This window comes from Trachurus japonicus, chromosome 24 (genome assembly GCF_045865225.1).
Source record: "Trachurus japonicus isolate A0001 chromosome 24, Traja_1.0".
Classification (NCBI taxonomy): domain Eukaryota; kingdom Metazoa; phylum Chordata; class Actinopteri; order Carangiformes; family Carangidae; genus Trachurus; species Trachurus japonicus.
This window is the reverse complement of record NC_140930.1, coordinates 22,821,621-22,844,114: the sequence shown is the minus strand read 5'-3', so window position 1 is coordinate 22,844,114 and position 22,494 is coordinate 22,821,621. Positions and strand designations below refer to the sequence as shown.

General features: G+C 43.1%; 1 protein-coding gene across 5 annotated transcripts; it reads right to left on the bottom strand.

The window, feature by feature from the left end:
• Positions 1–375: 375 nt before the first annotated feature.
• On the bottom strand, positions 376–22,150 carry map3k7 (mitogen-activated protein kinase kinase kinase 7). Of its 5 annotated transcripts, none has more exons than XM_085771423.1 (18): positions 21,946–22,150; positions 21,290–21,409; positions 21,059–21,169; positions 19,998–20,063; positions 19,848–19,893; positions 17,451–17,589; positions 15,427–15,555; positions 14,434–14,558; positions 13,896–14,026; positions 13,098–13,179; positions 12,176–12,306; positions 11,941–12,088; positions 11,194–11,274; positions 8,764–8,831; positions 4,974–5,073; positions 3,594–3,655; positions 3,272–3,387; positions 376–2,171 (listed from the first exon to the last, which is right to left on the bottom strand). In XM_085771423.1, exons 2-18 carry the CDS (start codon positions 21,380–21,382, stop codon positions 1,991–1,993), a joined length of 1,809 nt encoding a protein of 602 aa, XP_085627549.1. In that variant the 5' UTR covers positions 21,383–21,409; positions 21,946–22,150; the 3' UTR covers positions 376–1,990. The 5 variants fall into 5 exon arrangements, with proteins under 5 accessions (XP_085627549.1, XP_085627551.1, XP_085627550.1 ...); XM_085771425.1 differs by having other exon boundaries at positions 21,290–21,405; positions 22,062–22,150; XM_085771424.1 differs by having other exon boundaries at positions 22,084–22,150.
• Between the last annotated feature and the right edge of the window lie 344 nt (positions 22,151–22,494).

Here is a 22,494-nt window from a genome sequence, read left to right as displayed (position 1 = left end):
TCCTCTTTGGCATAGAGTAGGTCTGATCAGCAGATACTGGAGAAGCTGCTACAAAGGGGATTTGTCCTGTTATTAAACTACAGGTCACTGACTCTTTACCCCAGCACCATGAATGTTAAATGGTCTTGTTCAATAGACACAAGAAATTAAAAATTATATTATTATGCCACTGTTAGTGCTTAAAATAAATCAAGTCATTAATTCACACCCATGTCCATTTCATCCAAGGTAGAAAAACTTTCCCACTTGTCTAATCATCATGTGCAGTTCCTGTTTTTGAAGCTTTAACAGAAAACACTGCATTTAAATTTAAACTATAACACAGGATAATGTTTATACATGCATCAGGGACAAATGTTCACACATGAGAACCTGCATCTTTTCACCCTTCAGTTTATTTCATAATGCCTTGCTCAATGTCATATACTGTACCTCAATCCCCAATAATTTAGGAAACACTTAGAAACAGTGTTATGTGGGTGTGTGGGGTAAAAATTAACACAAAAGCTTGGATGGGAAATTCATGGGAAAGAATCCCCACCTGTACAGTAACAGTTTGAAGAGTAAAACCTGATTCAACAGAATTGTCTAAACAAGAAATAAAAGTTTAACCCGACCAGACAAGAATAAAAGTGATTGTGCAAAAATACTTGAGGGACAAGAAACCACGAAAAAAAACAAAAAAACAATATATATGACATTGAATCCTTCGTTTTGAGTATGCGGCATCATTTTGCATGTGAAGCTGGTGGGAAAACATTTACATTATCAGCTTACAGACATACATTCCTCTCAATCCCCTCTGCAAAGAAATTCATTCAACGTCCATTACATTAAAAATACCTTTTTTTTTTCAGCTTTTATCCCGACTACATGTTAAGATAAAACAAGCACTTAAAATGCAGGCAACTCCTAAGGCAACATGTGAACTAAAAACAAACTAGATACTGTATAGGGAAGTATAGCCGCCACCCCACCCCACCCCCCCCAAACTCATCTCTGTTCTGTCTGAGAGGGCGTTCCCAGACCAGATAAAATATGTCCTAATGCAGAAAATGACACAAAAGCCATCATACAATGTGAACTAATGAATAGAAAAGACAAAAACATCTACACGCGAAAAAATAAAACAATACTGAAGTCAAAGTAAAAAGAAATCCACAGCTCTCCGTATCGGCTCGGGAAACTGGTTGTGTTTTTCTTTGAAGAGCATGAGCAGACCTTTTTTTTTTTTTTCAACCTGTAGCGTCTGACATGAAGTTCACCCCCCTCCTCTCTCAGCTGGGTGGGGGGTGAACAGATGTGGAGGCCTGTGGAAGGGCTCATGCTCATGATTAGAAAAGGGACAGGATAGAGATAAATACATTGATCTATTGGGGGGGAGGGGGGAGGGGTATGCGTGTGTGTGCTGGCGTGATATTTTTTTGTTTTTGCATAACAGGGATTCCACACACACATCAAACATCCTCATTTCTCTAAAACTTCATACAATTTTTTTCGCTGAGGAGCCTTCGTCTTTGTTTTTTTTTCACATTCTGGAGGACGGTGTGGCTGTCGGAGCCGCTGACGAGTGGACACACACACACACAAACGTTGCTGACAGCTGTGCGTGAGAGCTTACACCCGGACCCGTACTTGATCGAGCCGCCGCCGTCCGCCGCGCTCGACGGCTGCTGATGAAGAAAGGTCTGTCCTGGAGCGCAGAAGCGGGGTCTCGGGGAGGAGGAGGAGGAGGAGGGGGTGCAGTGATTGTTTGGTCTGCCGGTCACAGGGTTCCACTGTGAGGATGTGCAAACTGTATGTACAGAGGACGTCTTCCTGCCTGGACAACGGGTCTGGATGCAACATGCAGGACACAGTAGAATGCAGGTCTCTTTACAAAGCTGGGTTGTGTATGTGTGTGTGTGTGTGAGGGTAGTGTTACAGTGTCGGGGGTATGGAGGGAGGTTGGGACGGGTTGGTAGTAGTGGCTCATACGTCTTGTGTCTCATCATGACGTGCCCTGTCTCTTCTGTTGCTGAACTCGGATCAGCTCCAGCTGTTTTTTGCACTTCTGGTAGTACGTGGACAGACTCTTGTTCTCCTCCAGCAGCTTCTTGTGCTCCTGCACCAGACGTGACGTGTTCTGCTGGTCCTTCTCGTCTTGGTCCAGTTCAGCGATGAGCTCCTTCCTACACACACGGGAAAACACACAACCAGTATGAAAACCTTTGGACTGAACTGATTCGGCTAATTTGAAAAAGCTCACTCTAAGTAACTACTATGTATGAGCCATGACCATATTGGGAGTCATCCAATGAGATTATATTGAAGAGGGGGTGGATTTTTCACAGGGAGCTGAAACTGTGATCATTGTGTCTTTTATCTTGTTGGAATCACCGGCAGCAGTTTCCTCTGTGGTTTCATACGGTGATACAAAGTGTCTTATTTCCTCAACTGGCTCTGGGGGAATGTTGAATAAGCATATAGTCATTCTCACATCAAATCCAGTGAGAAGTGGGTTGACCTGGTAGTAACACAGTCCATCTGCTCCCAACCAGAGACAGACACAGACACAGGAAGAGGCCGAGAATGAACCTTCAACAACAACACCTGTCAGTCTGAACCTGTGGTGACTGAGTCAGACATCTGCATCATCATCGTAGTGAGGCAGGACATGTGTCTGTGGCTCTTTTCGATTGAACTGAATTGTGTAATTTTACAAAATAAAACCAACTCTGACTGAACACAGACCTGAGGTCAGCTGCCAGCTGTTGCACAGATCTGACAGTCAAAAGAAGAGACATGAATGTTGCAGTGATTTTCCAAGAAGCCATTGTTCCCTTTCACTATTTTCCATGTGTTTTCCAGGACTGGAAAACTGGTGAACTTTCCAGGATGTTAAGGACACATGGGAATCCTGGGCTCCTTCCTGGTGGGCAGTTTGAGTAATTGGTTTCTGATAAAGTGAGTGGGCTAATATTACACAGATGATGTAACCAATCAGCTCCATTTCTTTTAACTCTAGGGGAAACATCTGAACGTGATGACGGTCAGACGAGACCGGCTGATGAACTGCTGTGTTTTGAATTTCTACACAGATTTGAGCATTTCTCAGAAACTTTGCAATTACCAATTCACTAAGTGTGATAACAATGGTGACGTTAGGAGAAGATACTGAGGATTAATGAGTATTATTTTTCCTCTGCACTTGAATGAGCCACTGACAAAAGAATCTTTCTTTCTCTACAATAAACGAGCGGTGCAGATGAGAACAGGCAGCTGCTCTTACTTTCTCTGGTTCAGCAGGGCGATCTCAGTTTGCACTTTCAGATATTCTTGGGCCATCTTGCAGTGCTGCTCAAACACGGCCATGGACTCTTTGGAGTTGGGACAGGGAGCGAGGGGCTGCAAATAAACACACACACACACGGTATTGTTAAATTCATATTTCTACTTTCTAGATTGATTTCAGTGAGCTGAAACAATTTACAACGAAGGAGAAGGTCGGCGGCAACATAACTGAAACATCAGACACAGATGACAATATTCCTATATCAACACAGAGCAGCTCTGTAGAGATTCCTGTGCTGGATGATGACTGGTTGATGTACCTGCAGCTGGTGATCCAGGGTGAGATAAGCCATGGGAATGGAATTGTCTGAGCCGTTGGTATCTGACGAAAGAGTTGAGAGAGAAAGGGCTGTTCTTTAATGACTGCACAGGAACAGTGGAACCTCAGCAGTGTAACTAACACATCAGCACTACACATGACAGAGAAAGAGATTTACATCATCTAACTATGATGACAGGGATCCCGTCGCAGTTACTGTGTTTTGAGGGGGGTTTTAAGTTTTTTCTGTTGCAGTTCAACAGGAGTATCCCATTAAAAAATGATAAAAAAATGTAGAAGATGAATTCCTTTTTTTATTCTAAATATTCCAACATATTTATATGGAGAGATAAAACACAGTTTAAATGCAGTATTGTGGGTGAAAGAATGTGTTCACAGGGAAGACTGCTGCCATTGTAAATAAGGTGTTGGAGCTTAAACTGTGTGTACACAGAGGTTGAAGTGTGAGCAGTGTGTTGGCAGAACAGCTGCAGTAGCTCCTGTTCTCCTGATGCCTCTACAAACGATGCATTCAGAGGCAACGCTGAGGGTGGAGGGAGGTCACCTGAGTTTTGGAGGCACTCAGGACTTGATGCTGTGTTTACAGCTGTACAGTGTGAGGACATTGGAAACTGTTATTTGCTGGGCTGCTGTGTGTAAGATGGGTGACTGAAAAACTCAACCCAAAATTGATAATTCACCAGTCAACTCACCGTCATGCCAATAAAGGGTTTGGAGAACCCTTAGTTATCAAAATGCTTTTGGAGTTCCAGGGGGGGTCCGGCTTAGAGCATGGCTACCCGACCCGAGCCCACGGGTAACCCAAGGCCCGATTTTCATATAATGGCGGCAGATGGTGCTCACTTTTGAATCGTCCAAAACAAACACTATGAAACATCCAAATACCTCCATACTGCTCCCAACTGACCAAAGTCCTGAAGCCGTGAAATGAAAAAATTGTTTGGAAAAAAATGAATTAGATCTCTGTTTTTATCCTTGTTGTAGCAGTAGCTCCCAGTGGCTCTGTTGATGTTTGTGCGCATGCGCGAGATTTGCTGCGAGATGTTTATTCGTCGTTGTAAACCATTGGATGTATGATGTAAACACGGAAGAACATAGTGTGTAGATGTTTCATAGTGTTTGTTTTGGACGATTCAAAAGTGAACGCTATCCGCCGCCATTATATGAAAATCCGTTGCCCCCTGGAACTCCAAAAGGGTTTTGATAACTCCGAAAGTTCTCCAAACCCTTCCTTGGCATGACGGTGAGTAGGAAATTGGTGAATTATTGATTTTTTTGGCGAAGTATCCCTTTAAAACATTTTCTGTGGAGTTTCTGTGTATGACCTGCTTCTCCACACATGCCGTCGCAGTATGATCACCTGTGGGGTCGTCAGGGGAGAAGTAGCCTCTGCTGCTCGTCTTATCGGTTGGCATCATCCTCACGCTGGGGCTGGAGGACCGGCTGCTGTTCCTGCTCCCCTGCAAAAGGAAACAAACCATCACTCACTGTCTGAGCACGATGTGGTCCAAAAGAAACAACGACCCAGCAGAGGAATCGGGCTGTTGTGCACATGTGGAGGTAAAAGCTGAGTGAAAGGAGTGATTCTCTCAGTCTGTATTTGTCAGGCTATTTAGGTCCGGTTATCAAAGTGATGTTGCTGGAGACTGACAACAGGAAACAGGGCTTTATGCCAAATGAAGTGTTTAAATCTCAGCCTGTTCCTGAGCTATTATAATAAATACATACACTTATATACACAGTTTTCACATTAATGCTTTTACTAATAACAAGACATTTTCTGTGTCTAGCTCGTGCTTCACAGACAATCTGACAATTTGGGTAATGTCAGACAATCAAAACATATGGATCTGTGTATGATGATCATTTGTGATTATTTATGAATGCACGGCCAATTTTAATACGCAATAGTTTCTCAGGTAAACCAACAAAATGGGAAAGCACTGGAACATTATCTCTAAATTTTGCATCCCTGTAGGCAGGTCTGTTAAGTATCACTCAAACCTGATATACCATGTTCTCTGCACTGTGATTGATTGCACACCTTTTGCATTTTTAACATTAATTTGGTGAAGTGGGGGAAAAAAGCTAATATATAAATCAATAAAATTCTACGCCATTGAGAATCCTGAGCGGAGCAACGTCCCACACACTACACAGCATAGACTGTCTTCTTCAGCAACAGTATTCTGTCTTCTTCAGCAACAGTATTTTTGTACAAAGTCTTCATGGTGAACTTTACATGAACTTTTGATTCGACAGCTCAAGGGGGTTTCCCACTAAACAAATGGAGATGGATGTTTGGGAAAGGCCAAGGAGCTTATCTGAAGCAGTGAGTGCAGAAAGAGAGAGGGAGCACACCGGGCTGCTCCTAGTATACACTTATGTCTTCATTTTCCCAGAGACGACATCATATCAAACACATGTCATGTTCTGTGACATTTTCTCCCCGAGGATTCCTGCGTCGACAAAGACGCTTCTCAAAGACGACATCAGCCTCTGCTGTTTCAAAGGAGGATGATGAGCGATGAGGACGAACAACAGAAACACACAGAGTTCTCTCTGTGAGGGAACTAGTGGAGTTCAACTTCTCATTACTTCAAGACCAAGTGTCACCTGAAACTAATCATCAGTGCGGCATTTTTGATTTTTCCATCTTGCTGGTGAAGCAGGACAAAATGCATTCTTAATATCTCATCAAGCTCCTAATTAGCATGTTAAGTGCTACATGGAAAATAAATATTGTCAGGTAAACGCGATACAAGATGATCTGTGCTTCACTCTGTCTGGTGTCTTTTGAGAGTTGAGAGTCTGTATTTGATTTAAAGCAGATATCATCGGCACGGCCGTTTCGGCTAATGCTGTGTTCAAGGCAGGCTTTTGAAACCGTAAGTTACAGCTTCAAGTCACAACTACGACTTGGTAGCGTTCCAGGTAACCCGTAGCTCGTGTTTTTACCGTCCTGTTGTCTGTGAAAGTTCCCTATAACGGCCACTCGTAACTTCCGACCCGTGAACTCGTACCAGATCGAACTGGTATGACTTCACAGGAAGGAAAAACACAAAGTACGAGTTTCCTTGAACGCACCATGAGTTAGCAGCCCCCGCCCTTGTCAGGCATCAATTGGTCCTCGTGCTACGTCACCACATTCACGCGCATCCCTTGGCTGCACACACAGCCCTTCATGCCGTTCTCTCCCCTCATTGGATAACACTTGTATCCCACAAGGAAAATTTTCTCCTCGGGTTACAGCAGAGCAGAGTGACGGAGAGACTCGTGTTTAGGCTGAAATACTTCATGTAAGTGATTGCTGACGGAAAATAGGACTATTTAGGACTTATATTAACAAAAACATTCCACTGATATCTGCTTTAAACCTGTGTCGCTGTTGTTATTGTGTTACTGCTAAAAACACAGGTGACAACATGGAGACAAAGGCGGTGTGTGTGGCTGTGTACAAGCGGCTGTGCAGACACAGCCTCATTTCCCAGCAGCCATTAGTGTTTCATTTTTGCCTTATTCCTATAAACAATGGTGATCCAGGTTCACACTTTCAATAACTGAGAGGAAATAAAATATCAGTTGGAGATGCAGAAATGCTCCTTGAGTCTCTGAGTGGGCGGGCCTGTGCCTGTGCACATGTTTAATTGACAGCTGGACTGACACACAATACAAATAGACTTCTGTTGGTAACTAAAGCTTCACAATTGTGTTGCTGTAGGGGAATATAAAAGTTCAGGTCGCACTAACTGATGGAACAACCAATGCTAGATGGATGTATCTATGCTCTAAACCAGCGGTACTCAATAGGCGGCCTGCGGGCCGGCGAACCTTCCAATCAGACCCGCGACTGAGTTCTACTAGTTTACATATTACTGTATACTGTATTTCTCGGGCTCCGTGCGCCTGTAAGTCAATGCGCTGGGACATGGAAACACGTGCGGAGCGTTTGTGTGTGCCTGTGAGGCGCTGCACTGGGATACAGAAACGCTGACGAACCCAAATCACCATGCGCGAGTGTTTGGGGGGCGGGCTGGACTGCAGGGTTTTCCCTGCCTGTCAGCAGAGCCCATGGGTGATTTTGCCCGCCGTCTTGGTTCAACTGTGTGTGCATCATGCATGGGGGCCGTTCAGATGAAGCGTCTTTTGCGCGCGCTCAAACCCATTCTATGTAGCCGCGCGTCATGCACGCTCACAACTCAACAGCCGTAGCCGCGCGCATTCCGTGCACGTCTGTGGCGCACAGCTGCACGACCTGCTTCTCCCCCGGTGTTGTGTCCCGGTTCCATCGGTCTGTGTCTCTAATACTGTTTCCCTCTGAGCTCTGCCTCGTTTGAAAGGTGAAGGAAGCCCATGTGTGGAAAGACGTCTCCTCCGAGATGTAGAATGTGTGTTATAGAAGAGAAACACACATTTCAGGACCAATGACTTGTATCCTCAGAACAGAGTCAGACATGTCCTGTGATGGTCAGGTCATATTTAAGCTGAAAATCACAGGGCATGTCTGAGGATACAAGTCAGCAGTGTAAAGCTCCAGCATGATATGTAAATGATGATATGATAATGTCAAGATTTTTCATTTTATATCATACAAAACACCATGAAGTGTATAAATAAAAATTATGTGCTTACAAGTAAAATAAAAATATTTAAATTATTAAACGAAAAAGGTGAATTTAATTTCAATCTAGGCCTATTTGGATGTGCGGCCCCCAAGGTGTCTGTTAAGAAAAATTCTGGCCCTTCGACAAATGTATTTGAGTACCCCTGCTCTAAACAAACACCCCCGAGCAATACTGTTCACATGTGTGGAGAAAGAAGTGTGTAGTAGTAGAAAGTGAGACTGTGGTGAGCACAGGGTTTGTGGTGGAATTTTTCTTTTTTACTCCAATCTGCTACTGTACATGGATTTCAGTTTACAGTCGACAATCTCTCTGACCAACACAGTTCTAGCAGCCACTGTCTATCCACCACAGACCTGATGTACAGTTCAGTTTTAGAGGATGCTGTATGAAGCTGAAATGCATTGGGTCTTTCATACACATTAATTGATTGATTCATTAAGATTAAGTTAAATTCCCTGTCATCAGAACGTTAAGCTGCCAGGAACCTCTGCCATTCATCATTCACGTCCAGTGTCTGTGCCTTACCTGGCTGGACTCTGTGCTGATGCCTGGAAGATCCTGCACGGAACGACGTCTCTGAGGCTCGCATATGGCTGTGGACGGGACGGAGAGAGAGAGAGGAGACAGAATGAGACTGCAAACACTTTGTGGGTAGAAATGGTGGGGGATCGATTGTGGAGTTTGCTTGTGGGCAGAAGAGGATCCAGACCTACGGAGCTGCGCTGCACTGATTTTTTTTTTTACCACTTCCGTCCTAGTCTATCAGCGCTGAGGCTGGAACACGACCACAGAGCTCAAAGCACCCGGCCACACAACAGACATACACACCAGTCAGTCGGTGCAGGCCGACTCTGTCCACAGGAACAGCTCAGGTGATGGGGTTTGCACTTTGGCTTGATCGGGTTACAGGTAAGTGCTTAGGTCTGGAAGTGCACCTCTGGGACATGGCAGGCTCTGCACTCATGCAGCTAAACACCACAGTGAACCTAACATCACCTGAGGCCTCACCTGTAGATAACCTGCAGTCAACTGCTCTAAAGGAACCTGCACCTGAACTACACTCGCAGCCCATACTTTCCTCCACAGTTTTCAATAATTCATTTCATCACACACTGATACAGTGGTGAACACGACTAAATCAACATGTAGTAAATTTTTTTTTTTCAGGCTCATAACTAATAAGATTTTTTTTCAGGCTTATAACTAATAAGATGTGTTCACTGTGTTCCACAATGTCAGCTTTTCAGGATTCAATGAGGCCTTTTTTCAACCTACGAACCATGAATCTTTTAACTGCATGGTGGTTTCTCTTCATCTACAGTATATAACTCAGGACCACACACACACACAAAAAAGAAATCCACACAAGTATTCCCAGGCTCAAAGGTCACGTGTGTCGGGACTTTTTTTCCATAGTGTGTGCTTTTCCCAAAAGATGTCATGACCTGGGACTGGTCACTTCACATGTACTCACACTGAAACAGATGCCCAGCAGTATTCTGGTCTACACCGACTATAAGCGCTGTCTACAGCACAACAGACACACAAAACACACAAACATACACACAAAGAAAAATGCCCACAAAGCACCTCTTGGCCCTTGACTGATTGCATCTGCGCTGCTGTTGCTGCAGTATCTAGAGCGGAACACTCGACCTGCGTCCAGCTTGACATCAAACTGAACGTTAACAACTGAGATCTAATCTAGTCACTTAACCCCGATCTTCCTTCTGCTGCTCTAGCAGCACAGGTGACCGAGATACAGAGGTGAACCCACATGTTCTGCACAGCTCATGCATGAGAATAAAGTTATGGATGCTCTCTGGTCAATTTACTTCACCGTGGGTTTGATTCTTTCTTAAAAATGGACCATTTTCAATCTTAATATATAAATCCAAATATAAAGAGAACAATAAAAAAAAACACCATTGAAAAAATTCCAGTGTTCGAGATCTGAAAAGTTAAAAAAATAAAATAAAAATATTTGAAGTATATTTCTTCTTTACGTGCAGTGTATCATGAGCGTATAGCTTGGGCACGTCCTCCACTGTGGACACCCCTACTGAATGTCCACCTTGTGTGCTGGGGGGGGGGCGGCCTGATGTCCAGGTGTGCACATGCAATACTAAGTGTCCTACCTTTAATAACATGCACCAGCTGACTCCTCTAGTCGCTGGATTAAATTAGCACTCTCATTCACTGTGTCTCACACGGCTCAAAAATAGCAGCCTTTTCAGTCATCCGGAGCCGTCCCCAGTCCTTTCATCCGTATCTCTGCTTGTAATAATAGCTCTGACCTTCAGTCTGAGAGAGATTAATCAAAATGACTTTTTCAAAGTTAATGGATGTAAAGAGAGCAAGAGGAGGGGCGAAGAGGAAAAAAAAAAGAAAAAAAAGGCCATGCTTTCTTTCTGTCCTCTATGCATGAAAGGCAAGGACAAGCTCAATGCAGAGAAGTGGTGCGCCAGGTTTACCCCTACCCATGATTCTGCTGCAGCCAAGCCAGAGAGATGACAGGACCATGAGTTAGGAAGCTTATCTCATGTGTGACACCTGATGTGATTCGACATACCGATTTTCTTTTTTTGCTTTTAATGACATGTATGATTGAAAGTGCATCACCCTTTGGGAGATTAATTAAATGGACCCATTTCGGGTATAAAAGGTGGAAACAGATGAGAAAGCTCCAGTATTAACTCATGTTCTGTTTTTTTGCCGACTAAAAATCACAGAGGGATACAAGACAACTTAGATGTGTGTTAATCCAGGACCCGCTCACTTCCATCCTAGATTTTTTTTATCATTAGACTACTGTGAAATACATTTTTAAATAGGGATGAAATTTCTGTGAGCGGCATGGAGTGACACACAGGACAGCACAGCAACCCCACAGGCCAAGCCAAAGCCAAGCCCAGCTCCACCCAGTCACCAGGAAGCCCGGTGGTCCAGTGGTACCTGTGACGACGATCTTGGGGACATCCAGAATGGTGCCGAATGACGCGGTTTTACGGTGGCCTCGTTTATACTGTGGGCGTGCTGCAAAAAACACATATACACACACGTAGAGCTGCGTACACAAACAAGCATGCAGACTGAGACAGACTCGGAGGGGTTTAGGGGGGAGGGGGAGGGGGGGGGGGGGCACAGCTCGACTGGAAACGTAGGCCACACACACATGCAGAGCGTTCATGTGCGAGGGGAAGGGGCAGCATGCGCTCTGTCCCGTTCCAGATGCTGCGTCGACTGGCGGCGGCCGCTGCGCTTACGTTTCTCAGCACGGACAACAGCATGCATGAGTTACAGAAAAAAAACTAAAAAAAAAAAAAACTTTCAAAAACTTTGTGCCTAAATCCACCTCCCACTTAAAACTATACGAGCTTCACCATGACAGTGAAATGAGCTGCTTTCTGTGAGAGGCTTTGAAGGAGGTGGGGTGGTTGACGGATGCATGGATGGGTGGACCTGGATGAGGTTTGAATATTTACCTCAAGGTGAAAGCACATGACAAACAATGTGTCTTTTTGTGAACTTATTCAAGCTGCTTCTCAACACCAACATCACTGCCTTTCCTGGATGCCTTTGCTTATTACATGTAACATTTAAAAAAACAAAGAACAAAACAAAACAAAACAAAAACACAATATGCCTCGACGAGCTCCTCTTCGTGCTTCTCATGTTCTGATTTGTGCCGTGTGACGTTACCTGCAGGTGCAAATGGCATCTTGGGCTCCAGCTCTGACAGGTCGGCGCTCATCCGTTTGCTGTCAGATGAGGCCAGGCACTGCGTCCGTGCAGGCAGACTCTCCACGCTGCCCCCTCTGGACAGAGGCAGAGTCCTCAACGGGTCGCCCTAAAACAACGGAGGGGAAACTTTCACTACACAATGACGCTGCTTTTGGCTCGGTGGCTTTCATAGAAATGTGATGGAGTGCCGTACCTTTGGTTTGAAATGAGGTGCAAACTGAGGAGGGATCTTTATAGTGTCATTGCTCCCTTGAGAATCACTGTGCTCCATGTTTGCATCACTTCTGTTGCTTGTGCTGGTGCCAGTGTAGTCCACATATGAACCTGTTATTTCCCAAGACACGAGGTGGTAGACAATTTTTATTGGATTACAAACTGTATCAACTGCGGTGGCTGTTTATAAGACAGAAGTCTTTTTTTTTTTTTTTTTAGCATTTTCTACTTCTGCTTTATAATACTGAAAATATTTCAAAAGGCAAAAGAACACTAAAGGGTTTAAGTTAGAAATGTGGAGATTAAGACTTTAATTTATTGTTTTAAGGGCCATAATTTAGCTACGGTACATTAATCTATTACCTTTTAATACATTCAGACCCTGCAGACACCGGGCTCTGACCTCGCTCATCAGCAATTAGTTTCTGTCTAGTGAACTACAGCTCACTGGGTGTATTTTGTTTTTGCACCATTCTGAGTAAAAACTTTCGAGCCTGTTGTGTGTGTGAAAATCCCAGGAGATAAGCTTCATACTCGAACCAGCACATCCCATCCTAACACACAGCAGCACGTCTCTTCTGCCAGGCTGCCGACAGCGCTGTCGAGCTGACAGTTATCAGAGTCGCCCGTCTCTACTTCCTCCACAGTCAGCTCTGTGCCAGCTCTGGTCAATATTAGACAATGCTCTTGTTTGATTTGTAAAGTTTACAGGCTGCACCACTGTGAGAGTCTTAATCCATACCATTCAAAAGATTTTCTCAGGGCAAATTTATGCTGATCAGGGGGCTAGGAGGCCCGGCAAGGTTGAAACATTTTGTTCAATTAATAAGCACATACATACAGTATACTGATACCCACGATGCACTGGTGTATGCCAAAGGTTTCACTTTTGAGTCTTGTACCTGTGCTAGTTGCAGAGTTGCTCTGTCCCTCATCTGAATACTGGTAGGGATACTGCAGGGGTTCATCAGATCCTGGGAAATACTGCAGGAAGGAATCAGAGGATAAGCAGGTGTGAAGAGGTGGGGTAACCAAGAAGGAAGGTAACAACGTGAATAAATATAGGGGAAAATGGATTGAAGGAACAGGGAGGAATAACTGGCAATGTGTGATTTAACTACAATAAACGGTTACAAGCAAGACTTCAGTAACGATATTAGATGGCACTGTTGTACTTGTAGAACAATGGCTTCTCCTTCTGTTATCATTCTGTTTTCCCTTGCAAATACATACTGTGAAAACAAATTATCTTCTGTCTGTAATGACGCAAAATAACGGAAAGTGTGCACACAAGTACAGGGATGTTTCTTGATACAAACAGCTGTACAAGACTTTTTTTTTTTGCTTCCTCTACCTGGTTGTCATTATTTATGACATGCGAGCAGAAGCTGCAGTCTCCCCTAGCTGTCCTTGATCTTGTACCTAAAAGCTTTTGTGGAGGAACAAAGCTTGTACATGATGCAACTCGTGTTCAACTTTCCTCCTGCGCTGCTCAAGCGACTGTTTGATGAGTTTGAAATGCTGTGTTGAAGTTCATTCCTTAAAACTGGTTAATGCTCCCGAATTACTGTGAAACGGTAGAATCCAAACTTAAACTTTTACCCCAATTAACACTGAGCTCGGTCAGGCTTATTGATTCATTTACTCTAGTTTAATGGAAGCCCTATACTGATGATAAACAGTGTGTGAAGACGGATTACCCTCATTAGATGAGTCATGATCTTCACTATCTCCTCCATGGACGGCCGCTGAGAGGGGTCTTTAGACCAGCAACGAGTCATCAGACTCTCAATGGGCTTGGGCAAATTTTTGATTAAAGGAGGTCTTGTACCTGAATGTAAAAAAAAAAAGAAAAAAGTAATTGCTCAGACACTGTCAAGGAACAAATAACTTTTGACATCACACAAGACAAGCAAAGAGCTATTAATTAAACTCCCTGTCTCCTGCAGCTGAAGCCAGTAATGACTCAGGCAGGCAGAATCAGAGGGTGGAAAATATCAAACTTGTCCCCAGGTATTATTAGTGTCCCATTAGCATTCTCCCCCATCCATCTCCGTATTAGAATAAACTGCAGGGAATTCTGTGCAGTCTTTTAGCTGCTTGCTCCTGCCAGGCTGTTTCCCAGCAGGCCTGCCTGGCCCAGCATGTCTGAAGACTTACCAGGGCTGACAGCTGGACATGGCCTTTGCCCCCCCCCCCCCCCAACCACCCACCCAAACAGAACAGTCAGTGACTCACCGTTGTGCACGGCCCACATGATGCGAAAAGCGGGTCCTCCAATTTCATCAAAGGGCTTCCTGCGAGTGATCACCTCCCAGAGAATGATCCCCCAGCTGAACACATCGCACTTCTCGCTGTAATTGCTGCCTGCGAGCGCAAGAAGAAGGAACCCACACACAGCAACACTTAGACCCTTTGCAAACTCCCTTCGACATCACCGACTGACTGACTGACTGACTGATGAAGGTAATTCTCTGCGGTGTGTTAAGACATGAGAGTGAATGTGAGCTCAGGAAAGCTTTTTATCTCCTCGGGGCCTTTTTTGGAGACGAGGAAGAGGAAAATGAGGGAGCTTTTTTTTTTTAAACCAAGAAACGGCTCCTGTGTTGCTTAATTACTTGGCCTATTACTGCGGCGTTAAAGCGCACATCACACACCTAAAGTTGCTGCGCTGAGGTGTTCTGATCGCATTTCACACCAATGCAAATGAGTTGTAAAGAGTTCACCCAGAGTGCAAAAGTGAGGTGTGTAGTTTCACAGGAGCCTTGTAACTTGTCTGCAAAAAAAAATAAGATAATGACTGGGGCTTAATTCATCTTCCCTCCTCACTCTCTCGCTAAGAACATGTCTCGTGTAGGAACACATAAGGGCTTCTGGCTGAATGAGAACACAAATTCTCCAGCACCGCCTCCCAAGGGAAATAAAAGCCACCAGCATCACTCCATTCATCTTCTCGCTATGCTCGGGGGACGACCATCAATAAAACAGGAGACTGAGGCGCTCCATGATGAATCAAGAATTAATGCCTCCTCACTGCGAGCTAAGCCGTTATTAAGGTGAAAGGTGACAAAGCAGAAGTTGGGTGTGCAAGGGCGGGCGCGTTCTTGATGGGTAATTGTGAGAATTTACAGAAATAAAATCAATAATCTTTAGTTAACAAGGAAAATAAATAAATAAATAAACAACCAAGTGGGAAGTTACCCAAATAAATACTTGGGATGCCAGTCATACTTGCCTTCAAATACCTCTGGGGCCATCCATGCTGCACTTCCTTTGTTGTTGGTCATGTGGGTCTGGATGTCACAAGCTGTTCCAAAGTCACATATCTTCAGCACAGTGCCCCCTGCCACTAGAAGCAGACTGAAACATAGAAAGAAAGAAATAAACCAAAATAAACAGTTTTTGCATTAAAAAAAAAACAAACAAGAAAAAAACCCTCTGAAAACAGCTATGCATACAAGACAGATCTTCTCAAACGTCATGATCTGTGACCTTTTGTTGCAGGGAGCTAACCCAAGTTTGGACAGAAAATGGTGAGGGGTCCAGAATTTTATGAATAAGGCAAAACTTTACTCTTCTTTGATTTGTCTTGTGAACCCAAAGATGCAACTGACCCAGACTTTAAGTGATATTCAAGAAGCTGCACATTAAAATATGAACTCAGCCTTGAATAATACATCTGTGAATTAAAACAATGTCACTGTAGAAAACGGAAGTGTTAGGTACAAGCTTTGTAGTAAGACTCATTTAAGGGAGTTTATCCTTAAATAAAATCATGTATGATAACCTAGAGTTGACAATTTGTCACAATGCATGACCTTGTGGTTCCTGGAAACTCCACAACAGTTCTCCAGGAAACACACCAGCTGGTCATTCCCACAGTCCTGCCAGGAGCTTTCTTTCCACCAGAGCAGAGTACCGGTAAACAACCTCTAGGTTTCTTTACTTTTTCTTCAGTGCTGATTTGTTTTGAGGTATTCAGACAAATAAAATATAAAAATAAACACATCAATGGGACTCGAGCCCCCGTTTCTCTGAGTACTGGTGAGAAACTTAGCAGTATCCTGTTTGAGAAAAGTAGAATAGACAAAGGTCTATTCTTCAAACTAATTTAATTTACCCACATTTACCTGTTGCAAATCAAATGAGAAGCTCTTAATGTAAGGTTGTGCAAATACTTAATTATGCACTGTATCGTGGTTCTTCCTATGGCTCCTAACCACTACCTTGTTTTGGGGGAGAGTATTTAAAAATCTGAATGGAAAATGAAGAAGCAATACTCTTAAATTGAAAGGCCACACTCTTATATAAAGAAATGAAACTCCAGCCTCATTTAGTTTCAAGTGGCAGTCATGGGTGTGCTCACTTTTGTAGCATTGAGCTTGAACGTTAGGCTTATATGCTTGATGTAGTTTGTTTTTAATTATGAAGATCAAGCACCCTACACTTCAACAAAACTATCGTAAAGTGGCGTTATTTTGAAATCAACACTTAACTTAAATGATAATACCCAGGTTTTGTTGTATACTGTATCTTTTGCATTGTGATCTAATATGGGGTTGTAGGAGATAATTATGCATAGTCAGTGCATTGCCTGCAGAGTAGACTTGAGTCAGCGCAGGCTCTCAGTTAAGAGGCGGGCAGGAGTAAAGTCAAAGAAGCTGAGTTATATACAGCTGTGAACGGGGACAGGGCAAAGAAATAATAAATAATACAGAAATTAATGAGTGACATCAGCTGTGTACTTTATTTTGAACATTTCCACTGATTTATCTTGCCATAACACAGCCCTTTCCTTTGCATTTTCTCAGCTATTTAATGTATGCAGACACACACTGTGATTACACCACAGATCACTAATTCAAGTCATAGAAGGCTGCTTGACTGCAAAGGGCATCATTTTTTTGCTTTGGTGATATACAGCCACAAACTGACAGAGTGCTGATTCACTGACTATAGATAAGTACCTCAAACAACCCCACATCAAATCCTGAACTCTCATTTTAAGGTGGTAAGTCAGTATGTTGATATTTACTGACCTGCTGTCTGACCTACGAGACATCTCCATATCATGTATTGACAGTCGAAACATTTAACTACTGTCATAGATCATAGAAGGTGGTATTTTGATTTCTGAACATTTAACAAGTGGCTTGCTGAGAACAACAAAAGGGGCTAAATCAACAAGTGAGGGAATAAGGCACTTTGTGAACCTGAACCTGGAGACAAGGAGTGTAAGGTGAGGAGGAGCATACTTGGGTGGCTTGAGGTCCCTGTGAATGAGAGCCTTTGGTTTCATGCCATGGAGATAGGCCACGCCTTGGGAACACTGAAAACACCAGCTCATGGCATGGGAAGCAGTGTAATAGGGAAGGGGTTCAGCACCATGCAGCACTGTGGACAAGAGAGGACAGTCACAACCACGACCACCACAACGGATAATACATGTCCAGAGGAACCGAGCAGAGAGCAAGCCCTTGTGAGGGGAGTCATCGCACTCACACACAAAGAAAACACTCACAAACAAGGACATACAGTAACACACTGGGCAGACTATCTTTCTGGTATAGCTTCTTTAACAAGTTTATTCCAGGAGGGAAAACTGAGAATAGACAGTACTGTTTGTGTTTGCAACGGAGCTGAATAACATCCTAACAGTTATGTTGTCACACTGAAGCTCCCTGGTGTAGCTCTGAGGACAGGTAATTGTGAAGCACAGCAGATGTTGGGACTCACATACTGCTAAAACTAAAATGTGCCAGTCTGAATCTCTTGGGAGTGACAGTTGCTGCAGCCACTGATGTATTTGGAACACAGATATGAGGCCTATTCCAAGTCGGAAACATTAATTACCACCAGTGGATCATTTCAAGTCGTACAAACGGTAAGGATTAGGACGTGGGTAAACGTATTTGGTCACTTTGGATCATTTCAGTCAATTATAACATTCCCCTCACCAAAATAATTGCTAAGATATGAAAGGACAGCAATATGGTTACATCAAAGTCCAACCTAGTGAGAAACATGAACAGCTCAGCCAGATGATGATACAAAACCAGGTGGTAAATGGCCCAAAATGTCAATAACATCCCCAACTGCACAAAAAACTGGCTCAAAGATGAGGCAGGAAATCTGTCTGTCAACTGTAGACATTTTTTGGAGGGTCGTTGTACTAGCCTTCATTATTCTGAGTGAGCTGCTTCTGATGTTTTGTCCTCCCAATTCAAAAACAGGATAATATTTGAAAGACATTAAAACACAATGCAGTCCAGTACAGATGAAGCACAAGGTTTGTGTGGACTTTTACCACAGTTTGACGAATGATTTGACAGTTGGTCCTCTGATAATTCTGGCTGATGCACAATGTTTACAACCTGCCAACTGTCTGACTGCTTGTGTTTCTTAAACCAGCTGGACTTCTTTTTACAGATGTTGCCGCATTCGCCGACACTCTCAGCTACTGACATTTGAAATATTATAATAGACCAATTAAGTTCAGAACTATGCAAACAAGACACAACTTGCAATGGATACAATTATCTATTAACTGGGAACGGTAAAGCAGGGACTATATTTTAAAAACTGTGGGTAATAAATTAGACCATCCTGTCATAACTGTGGTTGTTAAGCTGGAGAGCCATATTCTTTAAGACAGGCTAACCATTCAGTGCTTTCCCTTTTTACTGAGCATGAGGTAACAGTCTTACCATTTTATGAGACTAGGTTCAGCCCAGACACTGGCATATAGTATTTATGTTTAGAATGACATTATTAGGGCTGTCCCGTAAAAGTTGATGGGTCAGTGTACAAGTTGAGAAGTACCTGAGTTGACCTACTGCATTTTTTGTTTAAGCCTGACCGTAGACAGCGCGATGCAGACGGTACAAGTCTTGTTAAAAAGGCTGAACAACAAAAGTGACTGCGGTGGAAGTAGAGAAATGGGGGGGCAGCACAAGGCAGGACAGTGTAGCTCGTTCCTGTTGGCTGCTCGAGCACCCTGAGCTCCAACTGTCTGGCTGACAGCGTTGGCAGGAGGCCGGCATAAGAGACACTCCACAGTGCGATAGGATTTCAGAACTGAGCTATGAGCAAGATGCCAACTTTTACTTTTTTTCTCACTCTGTGGAAATCTGACGTGTTCCTATCCTGAACACGACGACGAACAAAGACATTACGATGTGAATTAATGTTTCTTTTGTTTGCAGATGTGGTGGGTTGGAGAATAGACATCAGTTGTATTGTATTATTGTCATAATGTTGAACTTTACTGTCGGTGTTTTTTCCATGTAAAATGAATAATAAAACGTATGAAAATCAAGAATCAAAGCATAACAAGCAACAGACCAATTGCTATAAATAGTAGTTCTGCTTTTTGGACCGCCCTAAACATCGCAGTACCACTGCATACTGCTGTTTGCTTCATCTAATGGTTTCCAGGTCCATTTGGATGTATATAGGAACAAACAAAGCTATACAACATGTCACTGGAGTAGGACAAGTGACTGAACATGCAAACAGTGGGAGGGTCAACCGAACAGGGCTGCTTCTCATGTCTGTGCAAGGCTGTGTTCATTTCACCACTAGCAACGTGGAACAGATGTCATCAGTGGCAATATAACAGTACTGTTCTCCAACACAACATGTCGACTCACCATTATACAGTGACCCGCCTTCAGCATATTCCATCACTAGACAGACCTGAGTGGGATACAATCAAAGAAAAACACAAAAAAGAAATAATCATACAACACTATCATCACCAGTGAAGAGAGTGTAATGTAACAGTGTTCATTTTCACTTACTGGATTATTGCAAGAACCATACAACTTCACGATGTTGGGGTGGTTCACTCTTGAAAGCTGCCGGAGCTGGAGACACAGGAGAGCAACGTTATGCACAGTTCCATCTAAATGCATGCTCCTAACCACCCTGAGTATAAAACTATGTCACACACAGTGTGGTATTACAAGTATTTTGCACCTTCCTGCACATTTGTGTTATTTGTTCACATGTATACATTTTACGTCTGTATGTGTGTAGTAGCAATGTGTACAGTAGTGAAGTGTGCAGACTGGTAGCAACCATAAAACAGCAAACACAACACTAATTCTAATGTTAGAACTTGCAACACAGCTCAGACATAAATTGTACCTGAACAAAGATAATAATGTTCACATATTAAACTAACAGCTGTATATATATATATTTTTTTACGTTGTAGTGCAGTTATACTGGCCTATTCCTCTGATGTTTTGTTGTTTAATTCTGACTCAAGATAATATTAAAAACACATAATGCAGTCCAGCAACACGCAAAACCTAAACAATACACATTTAGTGAACATGTCTTACTGGTGTCACAAAAACTGAATATCATAATCATTCAAAAACTAAGGATCTGTGGCAAATGTGTGTTGTGTTATATTGCTTTGTATTACATAAAAAGCTACAGGGTACGTTGAAGAGGGGCTGTGATTTCTTTAAGTAGAAATTGGTAATTTTAATGGCAGTGCTGCTGTGCTGGTCGTACTATGTTAAACCAAGATGAGTGCCCAATGCCACCATCACACTAATGTAAGACAGTTGTGATTGTTATCAAGCACCTATAACAAAATAATAATAGGTGCAGCCAGACGCTTCTCTGTCACTGTTAATATGGCTATGCAAGTCTGAGTTACTCAAAGGCCTTCTTCCCAGATGTCCTTCCAACCTAAACCCATCCCTGTTATTCTACCACTGATGATGTGAAGTGACATAAACTTGAGTTTGAGATTAGCTCTTGAACGATTGAGTAAACTGTTGTGTGCAGATTTGTAGGCTCAGCAGCCTCTTAATAGATCCTCCTTGAGATAATGAAAGATTACCTCGACAATAAAGGCTTTCCTTTCTGATTCACTCTCAATGGTCTTGATTGCAACATCTTTGCCTTTCCATTTGGCTTTGCAAACAACACCAAAGGCTCCTCTGCCCACCACCTGAAAATGGGACAGTTGACACAAGACAGGTTTACTTCTGCGTATTAGCTTCAGCACCACATCGAGGGAAAGTGAATGTAGTCAGTTCTTGGACCAACCTCAAACATAAACACAACCTACCTCCTCAACTTCAATGTCTTCATAGTTTATTTCTTCAAATGGGTATCCAGGGGGTGTTTCAAGCATATCGGCGGCTGGTAACGATAGAGACATTACTAGCTAACGTTAGCTAGTAACTCACTAAAGAAAAGACAACATTGAAAAAAAGAAAAGGACCGAGTTATAAGTGTCATCACATCACAGACATGCTTAAAGACATTTATTATAAGTCTAAAACGCAGTAACTACCGTGTCGCTACACAGAGACATAGCTAGGTGACATAATAAACATTGCTAAACAGGCTGTTTGGAAAAGTGGCAGCAGGTCAGGTACACATTCTGCCCCAAGCTGTCAAAGCTGTTAGCCCTCTGTCAGGTGGTGTGGTGCAGTCAGCCAACTGGCTAACCGCGTAGCATAACTGGCACAGCTAACTGTAGCTGCCCTAGAAACACTCACTGAAAGTCAACAGACAGAAAAAACTAGCTTTTGGCACACGTAAAGCTAAGCTACAGACCTACAAGATCACTTCAGGCCGGTGCTTATCATAGTTTAACATTATCATACCGCAGTGGCAAGTAAAAACAAAGTAGCTCCGGCCTGTGCTGTTTTAGCTAGCTTAGCTCATTTTAGCTGGATGCTAACGCTAGCTACCGGGACTAGCTTCAACAATCCCAACCCTTCGCAGTTGACTTGTCACCAATGCCGGCTCTCTGGACATGGGGGATGTTTCCTACTATTCATGAACGAAAAGCCGAAGAATGACGTCCATTTCTAAAAATATTCGTTCTCGACCCTCTTGATAGCAAAACATAACTTTTTCATAACTCGACTAGCTGGCTTGCTAGGAGTGTATTTTTATTCTCCGAGGCAGCAGCTCCATCAGGAAGTGTGTGCGCACTGCAATTGTGTCCCCTGCAAACTGGACGGGAGCAGTCGACTCGATCTTAAAAAAAATCCCCCAAAAGAAGTTTGTCTTTCTCCATATAATTGATATTATTAATACTTTATTAATGCCAATGCCATTTTTTAAGCCAAATTTACAAAGTTTCTATGGCAAATAAAACAGGGAACCAGGCAAGCAACAACGATTTTCCTACTTCTGAATAACCTATGAATAAAATGTATTCAAGCTGGCCTGCATTTAACATTCATTAAGATAAGATAAGACAAGAAAAGATTTGCACTGTTAACAACAGGGTCAACAACTGCCTAGGCCTACTTATTA